The 27,436-nt window shown below is 40.5% G+C and overlaps 1 protein-coding gene across 5 annotated transcripts in view; it reads right to left on the reverse strand.

Moving 5' to 3' along the window:
- ZNF536 (zinc finger protein 536) overlaps positions 1–27,436 on the reverse strand; it is a 448,938-nt gene that overhangs the window by 165,265 nt on the left and 256,237 nt on the right. For all 5 annotated transcript variants that reach the window (XM_083750421.1, XM_083750419.1, XM_083750420.1 and 2 more), the window contains one exon: positions 9,274–9,426. In XM_083750421.1, the coding sequence (XP_083606547.1) occupies positions 9,274–9,426 (153 nt within the window). The remainder of the gene's footprint in view (positions 1–9,273; positions 9,427–27,436) is intronic.

Raw genomic sequence — 27,436 nt, forward strand, 5'->3', positions numbered from 1 at the left:
ATCATACCACTTTAAATAACGATGGCCTCCTTCAGGGAATACTGGGAGCTGTAGTTGGTTAAGGGTGCCAAGAGCTGTCAGAAACCTATGCCTCTTATGAAGCTACAATTTCCAGTTCCCTGAAAAGAGGCACTGGTTGCTATACCATACTGATGATCTGTTTCAGGCCCTGCCCTTCTGAGAATTTTTGAAATGATCATCCCAATTTGCCACCCACTAATGGAGGTAATGAACTAGGGCAGCCACTTCATTTCAGCTCAAGTGAGAACACGTGAGAAAGAGAGTATATCCTTACTCAGTCTATTAACCATTGTGGAAGGATGCATTCTTAATTGCTTGCACAGGCCTTGGCAAAATACAAACATTTTCAGCAGGTGTTTAAAAGTTGGCCCAGAAACAGCTGCTGAATCTCTGTGGGTAGAATGTTCCCCAGGACTGGGCCAATGACACTAAAGCAGTGCCATTGCTGCCATCATCCCTAACCATGGGTCCTGCTAGCTAGAGATGATGGGAGTTGTAGTCCAACAACCGCTGGGGATCCAAGTCTGAGAAACACTATACCAGGCATAGACAAACTTGGCCCTCCAGATGTTTTGGGACTACAACTCCCATCATCCCTAGCTAACAGGACCAGTGGTCAGGGATGATGGGAATTGTAGTTCAAAACATATGGAGGGCCGAGTTTGTCTATGCCTGCACTACACTACAGGCTCAGTTTCTTGTGGTTGTTAAACGACAACAAAGACAACACAATGCTTCAGCAGATGATACTGATCAGCCTTGGTTGTAAAGGTTGAGGCAGTCCCTGAGGCACCCTGGGTCCAAGATGTTCAGGCCTTTGTAGAGTAATACAAACAAAATCCAAAAGTTGGATACAATCCAGGTAAAGCACTACTTCCTGGTCATCATGGCCACCTATGGCTTAGTGTGCTGAGGGAGGCCATGTGAGTGTCACCCTCCCCCTAAGAACCTGACCTGAGGAATCCCCCTGGACCAAGATGCTCTCCACATCTTTTCCGCTTTCTCTTCACCCATCCTGTTCCTTGCAGCTGTGGACTGATCATATCACCAGGCCTAAGACCACCATTTCCCAGTTGATTGGTCCACATAGGCAGGACTTAGGAGCCACCACGTGGAGAGTACAAGCGGTGGATCAAATCCCTGATTCGTTCTGAGGCAACTGGTGGTTGCACTGGAATGGAGGGAGATGGCGGGGAACCAAACTGCTTGCCAGTGTAATCTGCAGCAGTGGCAGCCATAGGGTGGCACAACTGGTGCACCGGGGGGGGGCATGTTGCAGGGGACACCAAAGCAATGCTGTACAATGGAGTGTGAGATGTGGAGGGCACCCAATTTTAGTGTTGCACAGGGCGCCGCTGAAATTTAAGAGCCCAAAGTCTGCCACTGTCTGCAGGGGCAGGATCTCCAGCTAAGTCGGTTGGGGCTCAGCCTACTGGTTGCCATTGCTTGTGGCCTTGCAGCAGGCTGTTTGCTCTTCTTCCATCTCACCTTGACTGACTGGCTATAGGAAAGCTTTTCCATCTGCCTTGTCCCCACCCCACTGCCTGGGACCTTTATAAGGGGAAGATGCTGCCTAAGTATTCTTAATTTTCTTAACATTCTTGTAGGGAATTTTCTTTGCCTTTGGGGCTGGAACCCAGATGCGTTTGGCTTTTAATACAGTTGAAATGTTTTTAATTTGTATCAGTTGTATTGTTAGTATATATCTGCTTATTCTTGTGAGCCGCCTTTTTGGCTGAAAGGCAGCTTATAAATAAACAGTAACAGAATAGATGTGCATCTCACCCAGCTGCCACTGCAGCAGGTGGGAAATGAATAACTTTCTCCTCAAACAGTTTTCTAGCATTTTTTCCATCTAATTTATATTTAAAAACTACCTGCCACCATAGATAGATATCCCAAATTTTCAGTGGCCAAGCCAGTCCTAAGTAACAACAGATACAGACACTATTTTTCTTAGTGGAATAGGTTATTTAATCAGCCCTCAAGGATTTCTGTATACCATGCTATTGGGAAAGGTATTGAACACGTGACCGATGTATTTCCAGTGGCAAATGTGATAGAATCATGTTTAATAGAATCAATAAAGTCTTCAGTAACATACTAGTGTCTTTACAAACTATTTCTAAACATTGCAGACTAAAGGATATCCTTGTTAAGAATTATCACACCTGAATGACAGCATAAATAATATTACAAAGCCACTGGGTCCAATCCAGTCAAAGTGAAACACTTTTAAATTCCATTGTCTCCATTGATTATTATGAATAATGCATACTGCAAAACATAAAGGAGGTGAGATTGCAAGACCAGCCACTTCGCTTTGGGTACTTTCACATTCAATGAGATCAGCCCAGGTCCAGCGCAGTAGCTCTCTGGACCAGTTTTGCGCAGTATGAAACTGGTAAAAATGATACTAATACAGAAGATGCAAGGGGCAAAAAATAACCTGCTCTCTAGTGGAGCCTCATTTTCATATTTATTTGCTGCTTCGACACATCGTGAAACCAGATCCACCATCTGTCTGTCTCCCCAAAATTAATCCAATTGGAGAGCAATTTTCTGGCAGGTCTAAAGTAAGGTTACCAGATTTTTTTCCAATGAATCTGGGGACATTTGTCAACTTCAATGGATTTTGTATGGGGGCTGATTTGTAAATCTGGGGGCTGTCCCCAAGAAACGGGGACGTCTGGTAACCTTAGTCTAAAGGAGAAGCAGCAGCTCAGATTTGAAATATAGGACAGAATCAAGCCTTTGGTCCATCTCACTGAGTATTGTCTACACTGACTGGCTGGAGCTCTCTAGAGTTTGAAGGCAGGCATCTTTCAAGTGCTACCTGGAGATGCAAGAGATTTAACCTGCAGCCTTCTGCATGCAAAGCATCTAGGAGTGGCATTCAGCAGCAGCAGCAAGAATGGTTGGCTTTTAAATTTTTATGTACATATATTGAAATAAACAGTGAAGAGTCTCTCTGTGAGCATTTTGTAATAAAAATACCAAACCGATTTTTAAATCAATGCAGCAGTTATTGATAACCCATTTTATCAATGGCACAGTGAATATTTTAGAAAAGAGCTGCAGTACGGTTTAATTAGTTCATTATTATGCCTCTTCCTACTCAGTAATTTCTTTTATCATTCTAATCACTCACTTCACACTTTTGAAACCAAATGGAATATCAAAGGTTCTGTGGGATTATTTTTGGATCATGCACATGTTCCCCACATAGTTCATCTGTTTTTCAGAAATACCAGTCGCATTCTGAATCTCTTTACTCCCTTCCTATCGTGACTGGGAAAGATGCAAAGCAAAGACAAAGGAAAGGTATACGATTATCCCATACTCTTGTATTCTGGGTTTTATATTGCCTTCTGTTCTATTGCACAACAGACAGAAGAATGTTTTAATTTTTGCAAAGCTATATAATTGAATTTAAATCCTATCTTGGATATTTATTTAGTCTTTCTACAGGTCTTTACATAGTTAATACTGGGAGAAATAAATATGGATGCTCCTTAGCTCTGAAGCTTCAGTACATTAATATAAACTGTACACCAATTCCCCCAAAGCATATATATGTTGCAAACCTGAAGACTTTTTACACAGCTGCTTATTGCTAAACAGTGTCTTGTCCAGAAGGGGACAATCTGTGTCTCTAATTGCTGTCAGTGAAGCTGAGATTCATTATGTGACTTTCCCATTAAAATGTGAGCATTAATTTGTATAATGAAATATCACCCACTGCAGTGTTCATTAGCCATGCCCTACTGTATACGCCACATTGTTAGCTACCTAGAAACTGTAGTTAATTTCACTAATGGATATTTCCCTACTTAGTGTTTGGTAGGAAATTTATACTGTAACATTACCTCTTAAACTTTTAAGGAAATTTAAATTCAATCAATTATTTTCAACAAAAGTTTGGGATGTCATTAAGTCAGGAAAAGGCAAGCGGTACAATGTTAAGGATTGAGTTATCTGGAGAAATATAGAGAAATAAAAGAAAGCCCCTTTTAGCTCAACTTTGAAATGTAAGAAGAAAAGATTTTCAATGACGAATTTCTCTCTTCTTTTGGAGCATAATGCTATTTCCCCCTCAAATATTCCTGCCTCCACATGCTTTCTGAAAAGGGTAAGTTTAAGTGTGTGTGTGTGTGTGAGTATGCAATCTGCATTTATTTAATACAGAAGTGGGTGACTCTTGGGCCCATGGGCTGGGTGGGCCTGAAACTGGCTCTCATCTGGCCCTTCAGATCTCCTCCTGCCATCAGCTGCTCAACAGTGTAAATGGTGTGAGAATGAAACGTCTTCCTCTGCTAAAAGCAGTGGTGCAAGAAGAATACATCTCAGCAGAGAGGAAAATTGGTGGTCATTGCACACATACAAAAAGCCCCCTTTGCATTTTGCAATTACAGACATGCAGTTTTAGAGGTGCAGTTGCACTGTAAAGCTTGAATAGCTTGAAGTTCAGTTGTGAATTGATATTATTGGCATTCTTCTGCTGAGGTTCCCAAGTTCCTTTTTGCCTTTTGCAGTCAGGATAGTTCTTTTTGTTTTCGTTAAGGCTTTCCAATACACTTGCAACAAACTTTGTAAAAGACAAAGTCTATGGAGAAAATGCAAGGTGAAATTAAGCAGAGAATTAAATATATGTCTGTTTCCATGCAAAATAGATTTGTGTCCCCCTCTCTCTATGTGATTGTCTGTGTATATTAAGAGCATGGCTTGTATGTAAGTCTAGTCCTGGCCAGTAGTGGAAGACAGCCCCCAGCAGCTTTCTACTAAGTAATGTTGCCCTTGGCCTGAAAAAGGGCACCTGATTTAACATAACTTAATTTATAATGTATCCCATAGTTTCCTTTTAGTTTAATGTTGCATAGCCCATTAACTTCAAAGAAGCAGGGAGGAATTACAGGAAACAGCAGCAATATGGTGGTCAGGAGGATAGCAGGAGAAAAACCCAAAGGGAAAGAGTTGTATCACCAAAGGTCAGCTGCCCAGTACTACATCCGCAGGTGGGAATAGATGAGGGCAGGTGGGTATTTTAAGGCTTTCTGGGGCTACCACAGTGGCAGGTGAAAAATAAGACTGCATAGAAATGTCACACAGAGGGAACGCTGTGATGAAAAGAGCTCCTAGCAGGCAAGCATGAAGGGCTCACCCAGTATCACTGCTTAAAAGAACTACTACACTGTTGTTTTGAAGGCACTTTGTCCTCAGCAGAAGAGGGACACCTCTACAGTGGTAAGAGCCATGGATTAAGGCACAAACGAGCAGGCTGAGTTATCTAAATGCAGAAGTTCTTCTATAGGGTTTATGGAGGACCTGGGCTTTCTGCTGCTGACCAGTGTTGAATATTTCAGCCTTACCTATGAATTTGGGAAAAGGATGGAGTCATTCAAGCCATGGGCCTGCAAACACTCAGGTATTCTTGGGAAACTGACTAGTGCCAAATTGCTTTCTAACCATCAGGTGCTGAGAAATCCAAAAATAACAGCTGAGTTAATGCAGTGTCCAAACACAGCAAAATGTTGGTTTTAATCACTCCAGACTTTTAATGAAGGTAAAGCACTGCAAGAAAATTGAGGAACTCTTACCCAGAATAACTAAACTAACCGATATGGCATTTGTTTAAGAATTGGTACCAGTTCTATCAAAGAACATAAGAAGTTGTTTTTAAAAATTCTAATAACCCTTGTAATTGGTGATATTACATTGTTTATCATGGAAATTTATAACATGCAAGACTTGCATTCCATTTCAACATATTCTTGTTATTATTTTATAATACTTTGTTCTTTACTTAATGGAAATTGATCTTTATCTATTTTAATATTGTTGTGCTTTTAAAATACTTTGCAAATGTTGTTTGCATAGATTGTATAATGCCTCTGTGAATTCATTGTCTTATTTTTAATAGCAGGTTTTCTTCCCAGGATAATTTTCTTAGTAAGTTTTAGGGCATTATTTTTATAGATAATAAAACATATTTATTTCCCATAAATTGAAAGGGACAGGTTCTGAAATAACAACCAGTGGTGTGTATTAAACAAAAAAGTGATCACCTAATTGCAATTAAGAGTATAGATATATGCAAAGAATAAATAAATGTAGGGTTCCCCCCTCCAACCCACCGCCCCCAGTAACACTTGTTTTAGACCTAAGTATTAAAGTATTATCAAATATTTATATATTGTATTAACTGAGTTTTAAGTGAATCTTTGGATTACTTTTTCAGGTAATTAATTGCTTGATGGATATTCATGATTTTCCATTAGCACAAGTACAGAGAGAACATGGCCCTTCTAAAATTAATTACTCTTAAAAGTTCAATTGATTTTAATTGAAGGGACTTACAGTACAATCCTGTAAGACTTGGGCATAGGCCTTACGGAGTTCAGTAACACTTCCATTGACCTCTTGGTATGCAAATGCAACATGATGTTGTAGCTGACCACAAAACAAAGGCATTCTGAATTTTTAAAGTCTCTAAGAAAACTTGCTCAGATATCACACCAGGTTTATGGCTCTGAAACTTTCACCTTCCATGGATTTCCATACATACACACATCAAATGCAGGAGTTTCTTTAGGGAGGAATGAGAAAGACAAATATATGTCCATAAAGAAGTTCATAAGATCCCTGCTGGATCAGGCCAAAGTTCCATATCTGGCCAAAGGTCCAACATCCTCTTTCACACATTGCCCAACAAGATAACTCTAGAAGTTTGCAAGCAGGGCACCTAGATGTTCTAGTTAGCTTAAGAGCTAATAGTTCATAGACCCATCCACCATGAATTTGCCTAATCACTGTCAAAGGCTAAATAAGCGGTCATTGCCCCTTTTGTGGAAGTAATTTCCATCCATGAATCTTGGATTAAACATTTATTCTGTCCTTTCTGATTAAGATTTATAGTTTAACAGCTTGCAAGCCTTCAGCATCACTGGCTGCTCTGCATCAACTGCCAATCAATTTCACGTTCTGACCTCAGACATCTATATCACGTCAAATAACTCATACACCTAAACATATATTTCACACATGTATTTTTCAACTATACTAGTGTATCTCCAATAAATGCTTTGGGATTTATTTTGCATTATATGTTTCAGCTCATCGCCATACTGCCTACAAATTTGTTACATTGTTAGAGAAGCTACAGAGGTGGGCAGTACTTTGAGCATTTAAATAAATGATTGCTGACTTTCTTGCTATGCAAGCTTTTCCAAAGTATCAACATGGAGGCCTTATTTAATTGTTATGATACTCACAGCATGGGAGCTGCTCCAGTCATGGTTTCCTACATGAAAAACCCCCATGTGGTTAGACCTGCTTACTTCCTATGCAGTTGCCACCCCTTTTTGTGCTGATGTGACAGTACTGTAGGAAGTAACTGTGTCACTGTGTGGTGCAATGAACCACTGGAAAAAAGAAATCCTGTCTCAGTTTCTACCAATAGCTTATTCTCAGCATCCTGAGACAGGAGAAGGAGAGAAAGTTTCCAGGGACAGGTTTTTAGGGATAATTCAAAGTGATTATTTTGATCTTTAAAACCCTATAACGCTCAGGACTGCAATACCTCAAGGACAGATTTTTGTCCATCTGGAGTGGCCTGGACCCTGTAGTCCTCAACAGAGGTACTTCCCCATGTATCCAGACTGAGATGCGGAGGGTGGCTACACATTTTCAATGGTTCCCCCACCATGCAGTCTGTGGAATGGCCTTTCCATGCCTAGCACCATGCTTATTAGTCTTTCAGCACCAAGCTAAGGCTGATTTGCTTAATCAGGTCTTTGGTAATTAAGTTGCCTCCTACGGTAGTGATTGTCTTCTAGTGGAGTGGGTAGGACTTGTCCTTATCAATAGGTTACTAGAGGAGAGTTCTGTGTATTTTTTATGGTTCATTTTGTTACATACTATATATTTTTCTGGTTTTAAATTGCTTTTATTTGTTGCATTTTAACTTAACAAACGGCTTTGAGAATTTCTCCTTGTATAAAGTCACTGACAAATGTAATAAATAATAATCTTCTTGGCAGTTTGTTAAGTGTTTCCTTGTGTTGGGTGCTTATTAACTAATAACACCAGAGTGCTATGGAACTGGGATATGCTGCTGTAATTCTGACACCCATAAAGTTAGGGCTGAGTCAGCCCTGAAATCATTATATTAAAAGCACTTCTTTTTTACCTAGAAAACAGGTGCCCTAATATGGTTGTGGGCGACTGCACATCATACCCAGACAAGGAACTCTGAAAATTGTGGAAAACATGGCAAAGTGCAGCAGACTACTTTTCTTTGGGAATAGGCAACCATCAGTTTTGAATGCCTTGGAGCTATTCCTTGGTGATTTTTCTTGCCTTGAGTATTTTTGCCTTACGCATTTAATGCCTTGAACATGTGTGTTCTCAAATGTAAACATTTTTGCTATTATTGCACACTGCTCTGTATATTTTCCAAACAGAATAGCAGTATAGAAGTTTTATAAATAAATTAAATATGGTTTGTGTGTTTATTAAGAAAGTCCAAACTAGGCACTCTTTTATTCATGGTAAACACTTTGTATAGCATTTCTAGAGCTGAGACAAAACCACCTTTTTAATTTCATTTTTGCTTTCGTTAATGTTGCAGTAATATGTTACAAAAAATTGCCCATTTCCCATCCAAGTCTTTGACACTAGAAGGAAGTGTGTGAAAAGCTGGCTTGGAGACTCCAGGGAACTGTGCAGTCTCTGAGCTAATTCGCTAGGAGCTTCCCTGAGCTGTGCCCTGTGGGATAGCTCGTGGCTACAGAGTTTCCTGGAGCAAAAACTATTTTGTAAAAAACAGCCTTTGGGCACCTTTGCACAAGTCTGTGCTCTGATTAGGGCCCAGGAAATGAACAAAGAAACACATTTGATATTCTTAACTGTTCAACACAAGACTATCCTTTTCTGAGCACGGGAAGCCCAGGGTGAAAATCTAAACTCCTGAAGATTTGGCTCAGCACTCTTTAAAAAATGCAGAGTGCTTCACACCTTTATATTGACAATCCTAACAATTCAAAGGTAGATCCATACTGTCACTCCCAGAATGCCAGGGGTGTTGGTGACATTCTGGGTTCCTGCTTGTGCTGAATACATGGCAGGTGAGAACTGAACTGGGGATTTCTCGGTTCACAGTTCAGTTTCATAGCAACCACACATCAATACAACACCATATGTGCATTAGTTTCTCCCCTATAAAACATCCGCTATGCTACAGGGAGATCTCACCTGTATGTATCCTCAAGTGAACTTTTAAGTGGTGCGATGTCCTGAAAGTTTTCCCACAGTAAGGGCAGTCTTTCATAGCAGACCCAAGGCTCCTGTCTCTCAGCAAAGCTGGTTGCTGGACTCCGGCAGATCTCCCAGCTTCGTCGCCGATATCTGAAATATAGAGAGTGTTCTCACATCATTTCAGCACATGTCAAGGAGTTGTTCTCACTCAAACTGCTAACACAACACAAAGCTAAACATGTCAATACTACACCTGTCTGTTTCATTCTTTAAATCTGACAGAATGCTGACAATTCATGTATTTTCTTGTTATTCTCTTAAATTATTTCATCTTCCCCATCGTCGTTTTAAGCAGCATATGGTACCTTTATACTGAACTGAATTAGACAAGAAAAGAAACAGCTGTGTCAGCAGCTGGTTTGATTTCTTCTTTTGCTTCATTCCTATTAAGTACTTTCTCATCCCAAAAAAAGTTTTGTTTTTTAAAGATTTTTTTTTTGCTGCATTGAATTTGGTTCATTGTTAATCAATATGCAAAGATATACAGAACAAAATAGAAGTCCCTGTTGAAAGTTTTCAGGGCAGAGAAGACTATTATAATTATTACTACTACTAATGATAATAGATAGAATGTCAAGGAGATGGAGGAATTCTACATTCCTAATTCATTAAAAAGGATTGTTTTTTTTTTAAAAAAAAAAGAGAGAGAGAGAGAGAGTAAGCACAAGCGTAAATCTCTCACGGTGAAATCAAGGAGACTTAAAGGTACTCAAGAAATAATTGCACCCAATGTTTGTTCTAATTGTTTGAAATTACATTTGCGGCTGCCCACAAACCATAACAAGTTATAGCTCTCTATGAGAATGCTGTCACTATTATATCACACAGGTGGGGGTAGATGAATCCTGGGTTGCGAGTGTGAGAATTTTGTCCAGTCCAAAACAGTTGATTTCCCAATATTTTATTTATTTATTTATTTATTTATTTATTGCATTTAAATGCCACCTTTTTCTCCAAGGAGCTAAAGGTGGTGTACATGGCTCCACCAATCTCATTTAATCCCCCAAACAACCCTGTGAAGTAGGTTAGGCTGAGAAGCAGTGACTGGCCCAAGGTCATTCAATGAGTTTCATGGCCAAGTAGGGGTTTGAACCCAGGTCTCCCAGGTCCTGGTCCAACATGAACATAAGACTTCAGGAAATTAAATGATCAAGGCCTGAAACTGGCTGAGCCTGGAAGGAGCATGAAAAGGAAACCAAAAGCAGGTAATACCGCAGACTATTGAATACAACTTAGTGGCCAAGCCACTTGCATGCAAAAGTCCTTGGCTGAACCACCATGATCTCCATGGTAGGGTTGGTAAAGATTCTGGCCTCAAAACTTGGAAGCTGGCTGCTAGTCAGTGTATGCCAGTGGTGGCTAGCCTTTGGTGCCCCAGATGTTGCTGGACTACAACTCCCATCATTCCTGACCATTGGCTGAGCTAAGGGGAGTTGGCATCCAACAACGTCAGGACAACCACAGGTTACTCATCCATAGAGTAGACAGTATGGAGCTGGTTGGATCAATGATCCAGCTCACCTTCTATGACGGGAGTTGTCTTCATAATCCCAGAGAATGTCCATGGTAATTTACCTGGATACTTAAGCCTGAATAAAAACCTCACTGCAGGGCAATGGGAAGATTCCGAATGGATTTTCCCTAGGCCTCCAGAGATAGATACCCCACACAGGGTTGGGGGCACTTTCCCTCTAGTTCTTTCCACTGAATTTTCAGCTGTGTCTGAATTAATTCATCTCATTCTGAAAATGGGAAAGGAGAACGCTAAGAAGTGTCTTTTCTTCTGAAAGCGCTGGTGTGCTGGTGGTGATTTCTCACATCTGTGTTCAGAAGTAATCAAGAGGAATATGTGACAGTCCCTGAAGAAGAGAAGAGGGTGATAGCAGCATGCTTTGGCTGCAGGTGGGGTTTTTTATATTTTAGCTGTGGGTATGCAAAGTTTTCTTTTGTGTTTGTTTTCAGCTAAGACTGTGAAGGCTTTCTATTGCATCATTTTTCATTGGCAATGTTAGCAATAGGAAATTCATCAAATAGCCTAGAAGAGAGCGGAGTGACCCTATTACCCAGGAAAAGGTGGGATGAGGGAGATTTTATTTGAGGTGGGTTGAAGAATAGAACAGTTAGACATTATGTGCCTTTTCACTCTTCTGGGTTTTGTTTTCTGAAAGGTTCCTTGTAGGCTTAACCAGTTTGTCCACAGGTCTGTTCCTGAATTCCAGGTTGAGTCAAAATAGATTATCTATGATTTAATCATAGGTGAGGAGGCCAACTTGCATTTCATCCCTGAGACCTGGGTCAAGAAAGCTTGGAGGAGTTAGTCTCCCAGCTCTGCCTTTCTGGGTCCTCAGTACAGCACCAGGAGAAGAATGGTTGCTGTAATTATTTGCATTCTTTTTGAAATCCTTATGAAAATTCATCAGCATTTTAGTGAGAATCTCTCCTAATATATACACATATCTGCAAAGCAACTTCCCCTCAAATAAAACATTTGTGTGTGCTGTTTGCACTAATTTGTGCATTAATATGCATACTTGACCCTAGTCCATGCATTTTTGCACAAATCACTTTGTTGGAGAACTGCATTGCAAAATTCAGAGAAGTGCAGGTTTTGAAGGACAGCTGTATTGCATTTCACATATTGTATCAGAAAGTGCGAATTAGGTGGGCTCCCCATTAAATGTGAACTGAATCCCTAACTGGAGATGTATTTAGAGTGACACCAAACGACAGGAATGAGTCAAGGCATGAAGGGGGGTGGGGGTGGGGAGTAGAACCTCTGCCTTGAACCAGAGAGAGAGAGAATTAGTAACAAGAAATACAGCAAAGGGATACTTATGTGGACTTAATGGATAGGTTTCTTAAATAACAAATGAAAATGAAAACAAATGCCTTTCCAGTTATGTCATGTGATTAAAACACCTACTGAAGGAATCACAGATAGTCATGAACTTTTGCTGAACAAGAATAAGTTTAGGTTTGTTTTTTAAGATAAAGTGAACAAGTTAATAAAATAAATATATGGCTGATTAGGATTCTCTGAGTGTTCTGCTTGAAATGCTAGCCAGTTATAACACAAAGTATATGTTAGAAAGCTAGCAACAGACATTTTTAATTATTCACAGGATTTAAGAGTAACATAATGCAGAATCTATGTGGTCTTTCAAGCAGACATGGAGAGAGGCTATTTTATATTTCTCAATTCCTCAAGGACTTCTAATTGTCACAGTATTTACACAGTATTGCATATGGAATTCAAGAGAGAAAATTACACTGAGATGCAAAACTGGGATATAGGAAGCATATATGTGGTGCAAAACTATGCCTGTGTGAAGGCAATTTTATATATATATTGACTGTGATAAACAGAGTGCAAAAAAGGCGGACAGCCCATATCAACAGATAGCTAAAGCTAACAAGCCACTCATGATGAATTTACAGAATAAAAGTACTAGTTATGTTTTGCTAGATGTCATTCTTAATGACAGCTTGTTAGACATTTCTCTTTTATCTTTCTATCTAGGGTATGTGTGGCCCAATAAAAAAAAGAATAAATTTGTAAGATAAACAGCTCGCTTTGCAGATTTAAGAGACTAATTTTCACTTTACACAAAACTGATTTCCCCCCCCTCCCCTCTTCTTCTTCTTCTTTTGGTGAAGCTAGAAGGCTGTGGAGTTTAAAACTAATCCCTCCGAAAAAGCAAACTGAAAACAACAAGGCAGCGCAACGTGTGGGTGGTCTGAAGAGTTGTCCTTTAGATTTAAGTAGACATACAGTAGATAGCTCCTCCAGTGGGGCCATACCTATAAGGACTTTTTTTCCCCACAGAGAGCACATTCATGAGGTTTTAAAGCTGTGTTGAGGGCTTTCTTTTGGCCTGTCTCTCTGACTCTCTTTCACATAAATACACCACCTTCTCTAAATTGCTGGAAGTTGCAGCTACCTGAATGAATAGCTCTACGTGGTCAATGAATACTACAGGTTTGAAACTTTTCATCATTCTCTTTCCACAGAACTCAGTACTTTCACTCCCAATATTCAATTTATTTATGATATGCTTCATTTATTGTTTATGACTACTTTTGTAATTATGTAAATCATTTCATGTTGTAAGCTGCTTTGAGCATGGTTCTAAGTACAGAAAGGTGGCATACAAATCAGATGGTAATGATGTTGATGATGATGTTGATGATTTGTGTTGCAATTCTAAACACAGCTACAAGGAAGTAAGCCCCCATTGAACAAAGCGGGACATATTTCTGAATAAGCAGGTATAGGATTGCACTCTTATTTAAGTAATTCAGGCAGCAATTTTAAATACCCTTACTAACACAGTGCGAGCTATTCCAAGAAAATATCCATGTATCAGCACAGGGGTGTTTAAAGCCTGTGTAAAATATGTTTAAAATATGAACAGGCAATAATACAAACAGAAACATACAAAGCAACTATTATTAGACTAGCAACTGAGGCGTCTCAAGGCCTTTCCATTCCTTCCAGGCACTGGCAGAGGAACAGGCATGCGGGGGGAGCGCACCGCCCTGGCAGTGCGATCCTGGCGGGGTGCAATCGTGGCTGCCCCCAGCCTGCACTGGGCACCATGTGCCCCGTGGGCGGCGCGCCACACCCCTATGGGTAGAGCACCAAGCCCCTGGGATGCACGCCAGCCCGGCCCCGCCTGCTCTCCGTCCCCCAGTGCCAGAGCATGAAGCTCCGCCACTGCTTCCAGGAGCTTCCTTGAATGTATCAAAAGAACTTACTGCAGCATCAGTGCAGGACAGGGATATTTGAAATGTTCATTTGATCTTCTAAACCTCAACTCTTTGATATGTTAAATCATTATTTCATAGTTTTGTCATATAGGGTAGACCGGCATGATCTGCAAGCAACGAAACTGAATAGAGACAACTGTCTTGATAACACTTCCCCCCCCCCCCAATTATTATTTTTTGCAAGTCCATTCACCACACAGAACTGGTGAGCCATATTTGGCTTGGTTGATCACCAGTTGGGCAGGCCTGATGTAATGGGCACTAGAGAAAAGACTATATTGATTAGTTTGTTAAACACTCCCTGCCCTCAAACAAGGTAAGGAATAAAGGGGAAGAGCCGCACAGTCAAAATGTAAATCAAGCACACAAAAGCAAACAAATGAAATTCTTCAGTGGTCTTGCAACTATAGTCATAACACAGGAAGCAAACAGAATTGAGCAGATGTCCCAAGATTAGATTGTACTATACTTGAACTGAATTCATAATTATACTAAATTGGGCCCCTAATGTGGTATTGTGTGGGGATGTCCCTGCATTGAGGTAGAAGACTCTCATTATGCTTCTTCGGCATTTCCCACAGTTCAAGATATTTTGGTTGTTCCCTCATCACAAGACTCAGTGACAGATCTGGATTACAGGCAGCTGGGGCAATATAAGGAGCCAAGTGGGCATTATAAGGAACAGGCTGTAGGATAGTAGGAGTACATTAAGCTCTATGGGAGTATGATTGCAACAACTTAGAATGTTCATGTACCAACAGCTTAGGAATGTTCATGCACAAACATACACAGTAGAAAAACCATGTTTGTGGGTCAAAGACATGTGGGATTTGAAATTTTGAGGACCCTCAAGGGATAATTGATAGAAGTTGGCACTGAGTGTGGAATATCCAAGTTCATTTCCTTCTACAATGCTTTTGAGATCAAAATTATAATGAAATGTTTTTCCAAAAGTCGTTTCCAGGTAGAAATGAAGAATTATATAGCCTTTTCAACTTTAGAAATATTGATTAGGCTCTTCGGCAAGTTGCAGGTAGTGATGAAAGAGGAAGTATGAGTGACTCGTTCACTCTTTTCCTTCTTTTGACTTGCAAAGAATGAGCCATACACAAACCTTGTGGGCATAAAGCAAAAGTGCTTCACACCAAATAATGGATTCATAAGAAGTGAAGGTTCTTCCTCATTAGCCACTTTCAGTAACATGCGAAAGAGATAAAGTTATTATGAAATGTCAGATCTTGAAAAATCTAAGAAGTCATAATTTTGTTATTTTCACTATTATATTTGGTGGTACATAAACATTATTCACAAAATTATGAAAGATACATGTTCTAAGGGATAGACACTGGGTGAGATCCAACACAATTTTCTGCAAGATGCTTGAATCCTGACATTGCTTCATAAGCAGGAATGCATGAATGGTCAGCAGTTGTGCTGGGGATTGTGCGACATCTTTTGCAAACAAAAGATACTTGTTGGATTCAGGAATCCTGCTGCACTAAGAATGGGATTCCTGTTGGCAGAATGGCTGTTGCACAAATAGGCTGCCACAACTGGATATTGCAATTATTTATACCCCGCCCATCTGGCCAGGTTTCCCCAGCCACTCTGGGTAAGATTAAAATACATTAAAACATCAGTCATTAAAAACTTCCCTAAACATGGCTGACTTCAGATGTCTTCTAAATGTCAGATAGTTTTTTATTTCTTTGACATCTGATGGGAGGGCGTTCCACAGGGTGGGCGCTACTACCAAGAAGAGTACTACCGAGAATGCCTGGTTCCCTGTAACCTCACTCTTTGCAGTGAGGGAACTGCCAGAAGGCCCTGGGCGCTGGACCTCAGTGTCCGGACTGAACAATGGGGGTGGAGATGCTCCTTCTGGTATAGTAGGCCGAGGCCATTTATGGTTTTAAAGGTCAGCACCAACACTTTGAATTGTGCTCAGAAACGTACTGGGAGCCAATGTAGGTCTTTCAGGACCAGTGTGGAAAGTACAAAATAGATTACGTACAAATTAACAGTTTATAATACAGTGAGGTCATTCTGCCCCCCCCCCTATGTATTTTAAGTAGTGTTTTTTATGTTGCTGTAAACATCAGAGAAGGAGCAGACATGTCTTCACCTGATGTGCATTGCCTGGGCCTACAACCCCCCAAAACCCCTACTCAATGAAGCTGTCATCTGGGCATGCACAATGGATGTCTCAAACATGCACACCTTACATTTTCAGATTGTATGGAAGCTGGTTTTAGGGGAAACACATCATGCAGCAGTATTTCTCAAGAAACTTCTCTATCTATGGATTGTGGCTAACCTCATGTGTACATGGCTTCAAACACACCAGTGTTGGGAACACACTGGAGCAAGAGTGAATGAGAACGTGTACACAGCCTTTGTTATAATGATAATACACAGCCTTGAAAAATCATATAACACTGGTTGGATGTATTGAACAGCAAAAAAAAAAAAATTGCTTTTAGCTGCTGTTTGAAATCGAAAAATGTTTCATTGCCTCCATTTTTTAAAGTCAGAGTTACTCATAACTAATGCTTTTGGTACTTAACAAGCGACCTTATATTAAATATTCTGAAAAAGACACAAGCATTTTGGGCCTTTTAACAACTTGCTGCCTTTGTTATTTTATCAAAGGATTTAGGGTGCTTTTTTAAAGTGACCATGTATGGTCATGCTACACTGTTAAGCATTAATATGGATCGGCAAAGAATTTGTTGAAACAAAGAGCTATTTTAGAGTCGATTTGGAACAGAGCCCTGCCAATGAGGAGAAAATAGCTCTGTCCTGTTTGTGTAATTAGAAATGAAGATTATACGAAAATGCTCTTTTGGTAAGTGAAAAATATAGACTTCAGATTTTCCTGTTAGTCACTTGAATGGCACAGGCAAACAAAAGATCCAGACTGCATTGCTTTTCAGAGAAGTGCATTCTGAGTGAGTGTGTCAGATATACTAGCTTTGAAAACACATCAGATTTAAGGAAGGGGAAGTATGGGACTTTCTATATAGAAAAACCACTCATGGAAGCCCGGAGCAGCAGCAGCAACATAGAAGCCTCAAATAATCATAGTCAATACTCTCAGGCTGCAAGTGAGCTAAGAGTTTCCTCATGCATGAGGAAAAGGAAGTTGGAAACATTCTAAACAATTTATCAGTAACTGGGAAAGCAAGACTTGCTGAATGAAGGATGCAGTTATGTATTTACTGGTATAGCAAATACTCAACGAGGCAGGGTTTTTCATACTCCATGCCTCTTAATTCACTGCACTGCTGGCCTTTATGCATAAAGGTCCTACTCTAACGGAACAGGCCTTGCAAATATATTTCCAAGCTGATGCCAACCTTATCTACCAGGTAGAACTCAATATGAAAAAGTCTCCTATCCACACACAGACACCAATACATTTTTGTTTAATGAAAGCAGCTTAAGGCAAAAGAACTGTAACTCAGCAGAGTCCTATTCAAAAGTTCTCATCCACAAACTAGTGTGTGCATGGGGAAGTGGGACCACATCTCATGGCTCTGCCTGATGCCATGCCCTTTGTTGTTGGGAGCTTCTGTGTACACCCACAGGCTTCCACATGATCTGGAATAGTGTGGAAATGATATACACACAACTATTGGGAATAGCACACTAAATCATCCACACAAATGTGTGGAGGAAAGCAGCTGAAAAGGCCTAAAAAGTCTTTTTCATGATTCTCCTGGGTAATTTGCTAGATCTGAAGCACTTCTTTGCAAATTTCAGGTGCTGTACTATGTCTTAGTCCAGGCATAGGCAAACTTGGCCCTCCAGAGGTTTTGGGACTACAACTCCCATCATCCCTGGCCACTGGTCCTGTTAGCAAGGGATGATGGGAGTTGTAGTCCCAAAACATCTGGAGGGCCGAGTTTGTCTATGCCTGTCTTAGTCAAAAGACTGAGAATTGGAAAGTAACCTGAATGGCCCAGAATAGTATCAATTGTATGAGATTTGCAAGAGATATCCTCTTGTGTTGAACACACACAAGGAGTGGGGTGGCTAAAAAGACCTGATGCATCAATTTGATCTGGTAGTAAGGTAGCTTAAACAGTACCAACAGCTACTTACTATGTCTACAGCAACATTTTGGGCTTGGATCTTCTAGTCGGATCCTATGAGCCATTGTGCAACTGACAGAATTGAGGTTAAATGAGTAAAAGTGGGCAACATGTATTATAAATTGCAATCTGTTGGCTTGTTTCATGGTCAAGTTGCCAAGCAGTTTCAGATGACTTTTCAAAATTTAGTCTCCCCAAAGTCTGGAATACACAATTGACCCTTAACGTAACTTGCAGGTGATGGCCTTTGTCCCTTTGACTGAACTGTAAACACTGGATTCTGCTGCACAGTGATCTGAAAGTATCACCATGCGAAAAATGTAAGCTGGCTTCCCTTGAAGTTGTGCTCCTGTTCATCATGGAAGGGTTTGTGCAGGATAGAGGGTGAGGAGGATGTAAAGGCAAATGATAACCCATGCCCCTCCCAATTTCTTTTAAGTATGTGAAAATCCAAACATTATTATAATTCAGAAACCAGATGCCACCCCTCCTCTCCCATTCTCCAATTCATTTTGCTTTAAGGTGTGCGGCAAAGTGCAAAAAATCATTTGTAACTTTTTTATTCAAAAAAGAAAAACAAAGCTTTGCTGTGTATACACCATACATTTAAAGCACATTTCAGCTCCTAAAGAGCACTGGGAACTGAGCTCTTTAAGTGGTAAAGAGCTACAATTCCCAGCACCTTTAAGAAGCTACAGTTCCCAGGATTAATATTTGGGAGGGGTGTCTTGAAATGTGTGTAAATGCATGGTGTTGGCGCAACCATGGTCCCTTAAGGAACAAACCGTGTTCTGAAAATTGTGCCTGCTGAAACGAAAATTATTGTTCCTAGCCCTGCTGAAATTGCTGTATTCTTTTTAAAGCAAACAAACAAAAGCCTCCTTAAACACCTTACAATACTATCCATTTAACAGTTTGGCAGAAGGAAAGTCCCTCATGAACACTGGCCTGTGTCTTTCTCTTTAACCAGCTGAGTGATCGGAGCTTTTAATATAGCTGTTCCAATTATTGTAAAAGTCATCTAGTACCTTATAACCACAAATATTGACAGTTTATTGCACAACACATCCATGACATTTGAAGGTCACATCATACATAATACATACTCTTTTATAAAAGTGTCTAGAACAAAGAGATACATGATCAGCAATTACATTGTACTAGTTTTTGGTAGTGGTTTAATTGTATTTAAAGAAAGAAATATATGCACTGTACAAAAAGCATGAAGTCTTATTAATTAACACAAGGCAACCATTTTGTATAAATAATTTCAATCAACAATACTTTGCTTAACAAGACATAAATGGAAGTAAGGAAAGTAAAAGAAAAACAAACTTGTCCTACCCTCTAACCACTCATTGATAGGCTTAACTCTACATGGTGGGAAAGAGCCTCAAGTAAGGTCTAATTGATTCCTCCCCCCCCCCCCCGATATATTTCAAGGAAACCAGAGTACTGGTCTTGAGACAAAGTGGGAGAAAGTACAGGCTATTACATGCCCGGGCCATTTCTGAGTACTTAAACAACTTGGGTCATAGACTCATGGCACAAATTTGCATAAAATTTGCATTTGATACTGTATTTTTCCATGTATTAGACAAGGTTTTTTGACTCAAAAATCGTGTCAAAAAACTGGGGTCATCCAATACATGGATAGTGGCATGGGGGGGAGCGGCACACCCGCCAGCCAGCCGGTTGGTGGGAGCACAATTTTCCCCATGCCGCTGTGCGAAGGAAACGATCTAGGGAGTGTTTCCTGCCCACAGCTTCATGGAGGGAGAAGCTCAACAACTTTGGGCCATCTCCCCTCATTTTCTTAAAATTGAGTCCCCCAAAATGGGGCGGTCTTATACATGGGGACATCTTATAGGCAGAAAAATACGGTAATTTGCAGATTTGAAATTTGGGCTGACTTCAGAGGGAAACAGGCTAACAAATTCTGGCTCTTGCTTTCAGGACTTTCTCTGAACTATGAGGTGCCAATAGAGTTTTCTGGATTGTGCCCTGTGTCACATCTGCAATCTGTTGCAACAACTGCTGCTGTTGCGCGCGCGCACACACACACACACACACACCTACCTTTGTCCAAGAACTAATATGACTTATCTCTCTTTCTGGGACTCACTGGCACTTCGTTTTGCAATGTACCAACTGCTCTGAAAGCAAAGTCTGTATAAAATTAATCTGAGAAAAAGGGGGAAGGGTATGGAGACCCTGCACCTAACACAAAAGACCCCTGGGCCACCCTTACCTGCCTAGAGATGGTGAATATGTCCATTTTGATTTCTCATCATTCCAATATTAAGTTCCGTTCTCCACATTTGCACAACAGTTTGAGGTTTGTTTTTTAAAGTTCTCATGAAAATTCATCAGAACTTTCGTACGAATTCCTCCTCCTATGCTGATGATGATATGCAATTTTGACTCGCACACCCATTTTTGCAAAGCAGTTTCCCACCAATATAATCCATTTGTATATGTTTTTTTCACTTGGAAATTCACACTTTAGTCTATGCATTTTCATACACATTACTTGGGTGAAGAACTGCACTGCAAAATTAAGAGAAGCACAACTGTTAAATGATGGCTGTGTTCCGGTTCCTGTATTGTTTCTGAAAGTACAAATTAGGCAGGGTCTGCCTTTAAATGGGGACAGAATCAAATGTCTCTTATATTGCTACCCTGCCTCATGTTCCTAGAACGTGTCCTCACCCCACATTCCAAATTTCCATATAGTTCCCAAGATCCATGGCACTCAGAGCTGATTAAAACTTTGAAACCCTGACTTACGCATTCAGAGTGGCTTTCAAATATTATGTCCTTTGCACTACCATGCAGAAGCACTTTTCAGCAGCCTTCAAATGGGGGCTGTAATATTTAAAAATCAGTTTCTACAAATTGACAGTAGCATTTTAAAAAGATGTCAGGGGTTGACACAAGCAAATTCTGATGACACAAACAAATTCTGATGAAAGCACCATGTTTGGTTGTTTCTGCTTTCCTATCAGAGAATGATTCTAGCCACAAAAACTTGTTATATAATGATGATGATATCCATCACTTCATTATTATGCATTTCCAGGATATCCCAAAATAAAGAGCAGGTTAGAAATGCAGGAATCTTGTTCTTGAGTCCTAGTAAGACAGCTATGTTTCCTAATGTACAAGTCTTGTAGATAATTTAAATATAGGGATCTTGGGATCCCTGGTGAATTTCTTAACTTTCTTTATGGAACTTTGGATGATGTTCAACTACATTTTACTGAAAGTAGATGCATTGGAATGAATGTCCCTAACTAAGTAATGTTTATTAATTTTAACGGGTGTACTCTCAGTAAAACATAGTTGAATGGCGCCCTTTGTTACCAATCAATAGGGAGAATGGATGCAGTTTTTTAAACGGAAGTTTTATAGAAGTCAAAGTTATTATTCAAGATATTGAGTCAGATAAAAAGGCATATGACCGTAATTAATTCTGACTCAATTTAGCTTTCTTGGAAAGTGTGACTGAATAGCTATCACCTTTCTGAGGATGTCCATTTATAATCACCGAACAGAGGATTTGGCTGCTGCTGCAACAGTGCTTTGGAATTTAAGTCTGGTTGTCAATAAACTCATGCAGCTTCCTGACAAGTGGCAAGTGAACTTCAAGCCTCCTAATTAACCCCCTATGCTCATTTATTCGGGAAGAAAAAATAAAATAAAGGGTTACAATTTTGTCTGCTGCAACCAAAGTTCTTCTGGAAAGAAACTTTCTAATTTCCATGAGAGTCAGCTTGGTTTCTTGCCAGGCTCCCTTCTCCAAATTTCAGATTCACTTGGGATGGTTTTGATCAACAGGTTGAATGTGAAGAAGCAGCTTGATTATTGCCTAGATAAGGCTAGTCCTTCCCGTACTTCATCCAGATTGTTTATTTCATTTGGAGAAAATTCCAGTGGGGGGATCTCTCTCAGTGCAGAAGCTGTCCAAACGGATCATCTTTTGTACTCTGAAGTGTTATTTGAAAGCAGGTGTTTGGGTACCAGATGGCTTTAAAGCCCATACCACTAGGGTTATAGCAGCTTCTGCAGCTTATCTGTGACATATTCACATCACTGTCATTTGCAGAGTGGCTACCATGGAGCTTCATAAATACTACTTCTTATTTTTCACCCAGCATTGTTCTCTTGATGCCAAGGCTAGATCAGATACCAAATTTGGAAGAGTTGCCTTACAGAAGTCCCTCTTTAATTAAGTCCTTGATGTCCTACTACCGGGATGCATGTCTGCTGCTGATTAATCTCAAAAACAAAAACAAAAGGGAGATTCACAAGGGAGAGAAATATGCCATTCACATCAAGTACCATAACAACATACGAGGATTCTGCGAACAAATAGCCGGTTCTAACCTTGGGCCCTATCTGCACTATACATTTAAAGCAGTGTCATGTCACTTTAAACAGTCATGCCTTTCCCTAAAGAATCCTGGTTACTGTAGCTTGTTGAGGATGATGAAAGTTGTTAGAAGACCCCTATTATCCTCACATAGCTACAGTTACCAGAGTGGCTTAGCAATCAATCCTTCTTTCCAGGGAACTCTGGGAATTGTAGCTATGTGCAGGAAATAGTTCATCCAACTATCCCCCAGACCCCAAAGTCTCATTTCTGGTTAATTACCATTTGGATTTAGCCCTTTTGCCACCAACTGAGCAATGTCACATACAGGATGGTCAGACTTGCAGAAGAACAATTACTTAAAATAAGTCCTGATGCACCTCCCACTTTAAGAAGCTACAGCGAATTTGTAAGTGCATACAGGATGATACAGTATGAATAGTATTGATAGGAATAACACATCTTCATCAAGATATGATATGACTGAGTCAAAATAGCTGCCACAAATTTTCCACTCTATTTGCAGTAGGTGAATTTAAGAGAAATTCTCCAATACTTGGGGCGAGGAAGAAAATTCCCAGAAAATCGTCTTCTGAGGAAATTTCTCCTTGGCTATACTGTTAGTTTACAACAAAGAGTGAAAGAAACAATGGGCTAAAAGAGGAGGGCTGGAATCCATGTTTCTTACAACAATATTAAAATGTATTAGATGGATCCACAACTGCACCCACAATTTGACCATATTCACAGATAGTAAAATTGGGGAGGATGCTGCTGAATATTCTCAGCAGTTATTCTGCACCTCAAAGGGAGCTTGGAAAAAAAGAAAATTATAAGAAAACCTAACTTTTTAGCTACATTTTGGCCTAGTTCTAATATGGGTGGCAGCTTTGATGCTTGACTTGATTCCACTCTCTTGGAGCATTTTCACTGGAATTAAATAGACTTAACAAGAGCTAGAGGAAGATCATTCATGAGAGGCTAAACAACATAATTTGACTAGAAATTTGAATTTTGCAAGAATTCAGCCGTCTCTGTTGGCAGGAACAAATGAATTAGATTCACACTGGAGTATTTTATTTTATTTTTATTTTTTTGCTAATTTGGGCACATAGGTATGAAGATGAAGAAATAAGTGGCCTCAATAGCATTGGGATTTATATCCCACCCCCCACCCCAAGTAGATCTACACCATTTTATGAGCAACAAATGAAAACATAAAACATGCTATTTTCAAAGTATCACAAGGACTGCTTTGCAGATACAGTCAATTTCCTGCAGCAATTATAGGAGTGAATTTTAAATCTAATAATGTATGCTGATGTTTGTCAGTCAGCCTAATTGCATATACTTCTAGTGTATCCAGCCACTAAAACAGTAGCTTTTATCTCAGCCTGCGCACATGCACACACACTCAGGCGCACACACACCAGTATATATTTATTGACAGATACACACAGGTACGAAGGACTGGGTTCTGCATCCATCTTGCTGGCTCAGCCAAGCACCTTGGTGTATAGCAGAGGGCATGTGTTTCTCTTTCCATGGAACCTTATTCTACATCCACCCTTGACAGAACTGGCAATCGGAAGGCAAAAGCCAACTCTGACTACCAAGGGAAACAAGCGGATGAGCAAGAAAGAAATTCAATTTATTGGTGAACCTACCTAGTTCACACTTTCTGGAACAATACAAGAAATTTGCACTCATTGAATTTCACAAGATAATTTTCCAGCCAAGTAAAGTGTACAAAAACGCATGTACTAGGGTAAAATATGTATAATGATGCATGTATTAGTAAAAAATAATATAGAAAAAATGCATTACATTTCTGGAAATAGCTCTGCAAAAAATGTGTATATAAGGCAAAATTCATTTTTAAAGAAATGTGTATTTTAGAAAAAATGCACTAAAATCCTGATGAATTTTCATAAAGTTTTCTTTAAAAAAAATCTAAACTGATGTGGAAATGTGGAGAACCAAAATTAGGATTGGAAAAATGTGATCTGGAGGGAAACTTGGCATTGATTCAAGTGTAAAGTAGCTCAAAGTGCAGTGCCAAACCTAGGATGTGCTTTCTAGCTCCAGTTTTGAACCTACAGGCCTCTGGTATTATCTAACAGCTGCTGACGTCTGGTACCAACGTCTGGTAGCCTATAGAACTGGTGCAGCAAAGAACAGATCTTTCACTTAATATAGGACACCTTCCAGCTAAAGTTTGGGTTGTTAAGTACCTAAGAACGCAAGAATATCCTGCTTAATCAGGCCAATGGCTCATCTAGTCCAGCATGCTGCTCTCACAGTGGACAACTGGATGCCTGTAGATATCTCAGCAGTTGGATCCAAGCTCAGAAGAACGCTCCCAACTTGTGATTCCCAGAAATTGGCATTCAGGGGCATATTGCCATCCACAAAGTCTCATTGACTTTAATGAGAAAGTTGGGAAGATACTTAACATCCCTTCCACTGAAGGCAACTGGAATTAAGACTTATCATTTGAGTTTAATAGTATCCATAGTTAAATTATTCCTTCATTGATTCAAACTCTGGATTCAAATTTTAACCAGCCCTGTTATGTATTGGGGTGTCCTAAATGACCCTAAGGGACGCGGGTGGCGCTGTGGGTAAAACCTCAGTGCCTAGGACTTGCTGATCGTATGGTTGGCGGTTCGAATCCCAGCAGCGGGGTGAGCTCCCATCGTTCGGTCCCAGCTCCTGCCCACCTAGCAGTTCGAAAGCACCCCTAAGTGCAAGTAGATAAATAGGTACAGCTTTATAGCGGGAAGGTAAACGGCGTCTCCGTGTGCTGCACTGGTGCTGGCTCACCAGCTGCAGCTTCGTCACGCTGGCCACGTGACCCGGAAGTGTCTTCGGACGGCGCCGGCTCACGGCCTCTAGAGTGAGATGAGCACTCAACCCTAGAGTCGGACACAACTGGCCCGTACGGGCAGGGGTACCTTTACCTTTTTTAATGACCCTAAAGTGGTACAATTTGTAAAACATTTTTCACTAATCTGTGTCATATCATACTTAATATATTATCCTCTTCTGCTTATTGTGGAATTGATTGACTGGTGTATTTCCCTTCCTCCCAAATGAGTCCAGGGCAGTAAACAACAGGAAATTGAATAATAAAAACAATTCTGGTGCCGATTGGGAAAGGTTTCTCTTTTGAAGTCCTGGTGGAAGAGGAAGGTCTTCAGAAACTGCTAAAAAGACAACAGAGACGGTGCCTGTCTAATGTCTGTCAAGAGGTGGGAATTCCAAAGGGTTGGGGCCATCACACATGCGTGGTGTTGTTGTTCCAGTAGCAAACGTAAGGGTATACTAAGCTTTCAAGAAACACACTGGGTGGTTTTATTTATTTTTAACATTACAAGGTCAGGAAGGTCACACATTAAAGAGCAAACCAAAAGACCTCAGGTCCACAAGGACAGTCATCAAGGTCAGCTACAGGAGAGAGGAACTAAAACAAAGGTCAGGCAGGCCACGTCCAGGAAGGTTAGGAAGGCAACATATTCAGAAGGTAGCCAAAAGAAAAATCAGGACAGTAACACCTTTGGGGCAATGTGAGAAAACACAGGAGGATAAGGAAGGTATTTCCAGGATTTGTTGTGTATATAAATAATGTATAAGTAATTTGAAAATGGCAATTTACCTGACAAGATTTACTTCGCAGAATTTACCTTTTGCAAGTTATTGTTTCCTCTCTATTACTCTACAAGCTTAATAGTTCTAAACACAATACTATTGTTGTATACAGTTTCTGTGCCTCCCTGTGTTTCAGGGATAGTGTGGTGTAAAGTAATTTTGGTGTCCACCATGCTGATTAACACCGTGGCTGCCTCACATGCCATACAGTGGTAAAGGTAAAGGTACCCCTGCCCATACGGGCCAGTCTTGACAGACTCTAGGGTTGTGCGCTCATCTCACTCTAGAGGCCGGGAGCCAGCGCTGTCCGCAGACACTTCCAGGTCACGTGGCCAGCGTGACTAAGCTGCATCTGGCGAGCCAGCACCAGCGCAGCACACGGAAATGCTGTTTACCTTCCCGCTATAAAGCGGTACCTATTTATCTACTTGCACTTCAGAGTGCTTTCAAACTGCTAGTTGGGCAGGAGCTGGGACTGAAAGACGGAAGCTCACCCCGCCACAGCGATTCAAACCACCGACCATGCGATCGGCAAGTCCTAGGCGCTGAGGTTTTACCCACAGCGCCACCCACGTCCCATACAGTGGTACCTCGGGTTAAGTACTTAATTCATTCCGGAGGTCCGTTCTTAACCTGAAACTGTTCTTAACCTGAAGCACCACTTTAGCTAATGGGGCATTCTGCTGCTGCTGCACTGCCGGAGCATGATTCTGTTCTTATCCTGAAGCAAAGTTCTTAACCCGAGGTACTATTTCTGGGTTAGCAGAGTCTGTAACCTGAAGCGTATGTAACCCGAGGTACCACTGTATATATTTGCTGTATTTATTGCATCTGTCCAACAGTTCAAAAATGGATTTTTATTTCATTCAGTCAGACAGACAAGAATGGGATCATAACTGAACTATTATTTCTTCTTATAACGTTCAGCCAATGTTATCTTGAGTGTTAAGTGTTGGGAGTAAGAACTCGGCAATAACGGTTCAAAACACCGGGTGATGCTGGGTTCAGACCTCCGGGTTCAGATCTCCGGGTGATGCTGGGCCAGCCACAGTCTCTTAGGATAACCTGTCCCATACAATTCTTCTGAGGATAAAATAGGCAGGGTGAGAACCATGTACAGCATGGTTATGATAAACTCCTTGGGGAAAAAGGTGGGATCTGTTTGTCTAGCTGTCCGTCTATCCATCTGGAAAGGGAGTGTGGGCCT

This window comes from Podarcis gaigeae (genome assembly GCF_964106915.1).
Source record: "Podarcis gaigeae genome assembly, chromosome: 8".
NCBI lineage: Eukaryota > Metazoa > Chordata > Lepidosauria > Squamata > Lacertidae > Podarcis > Podarcis gaigeae.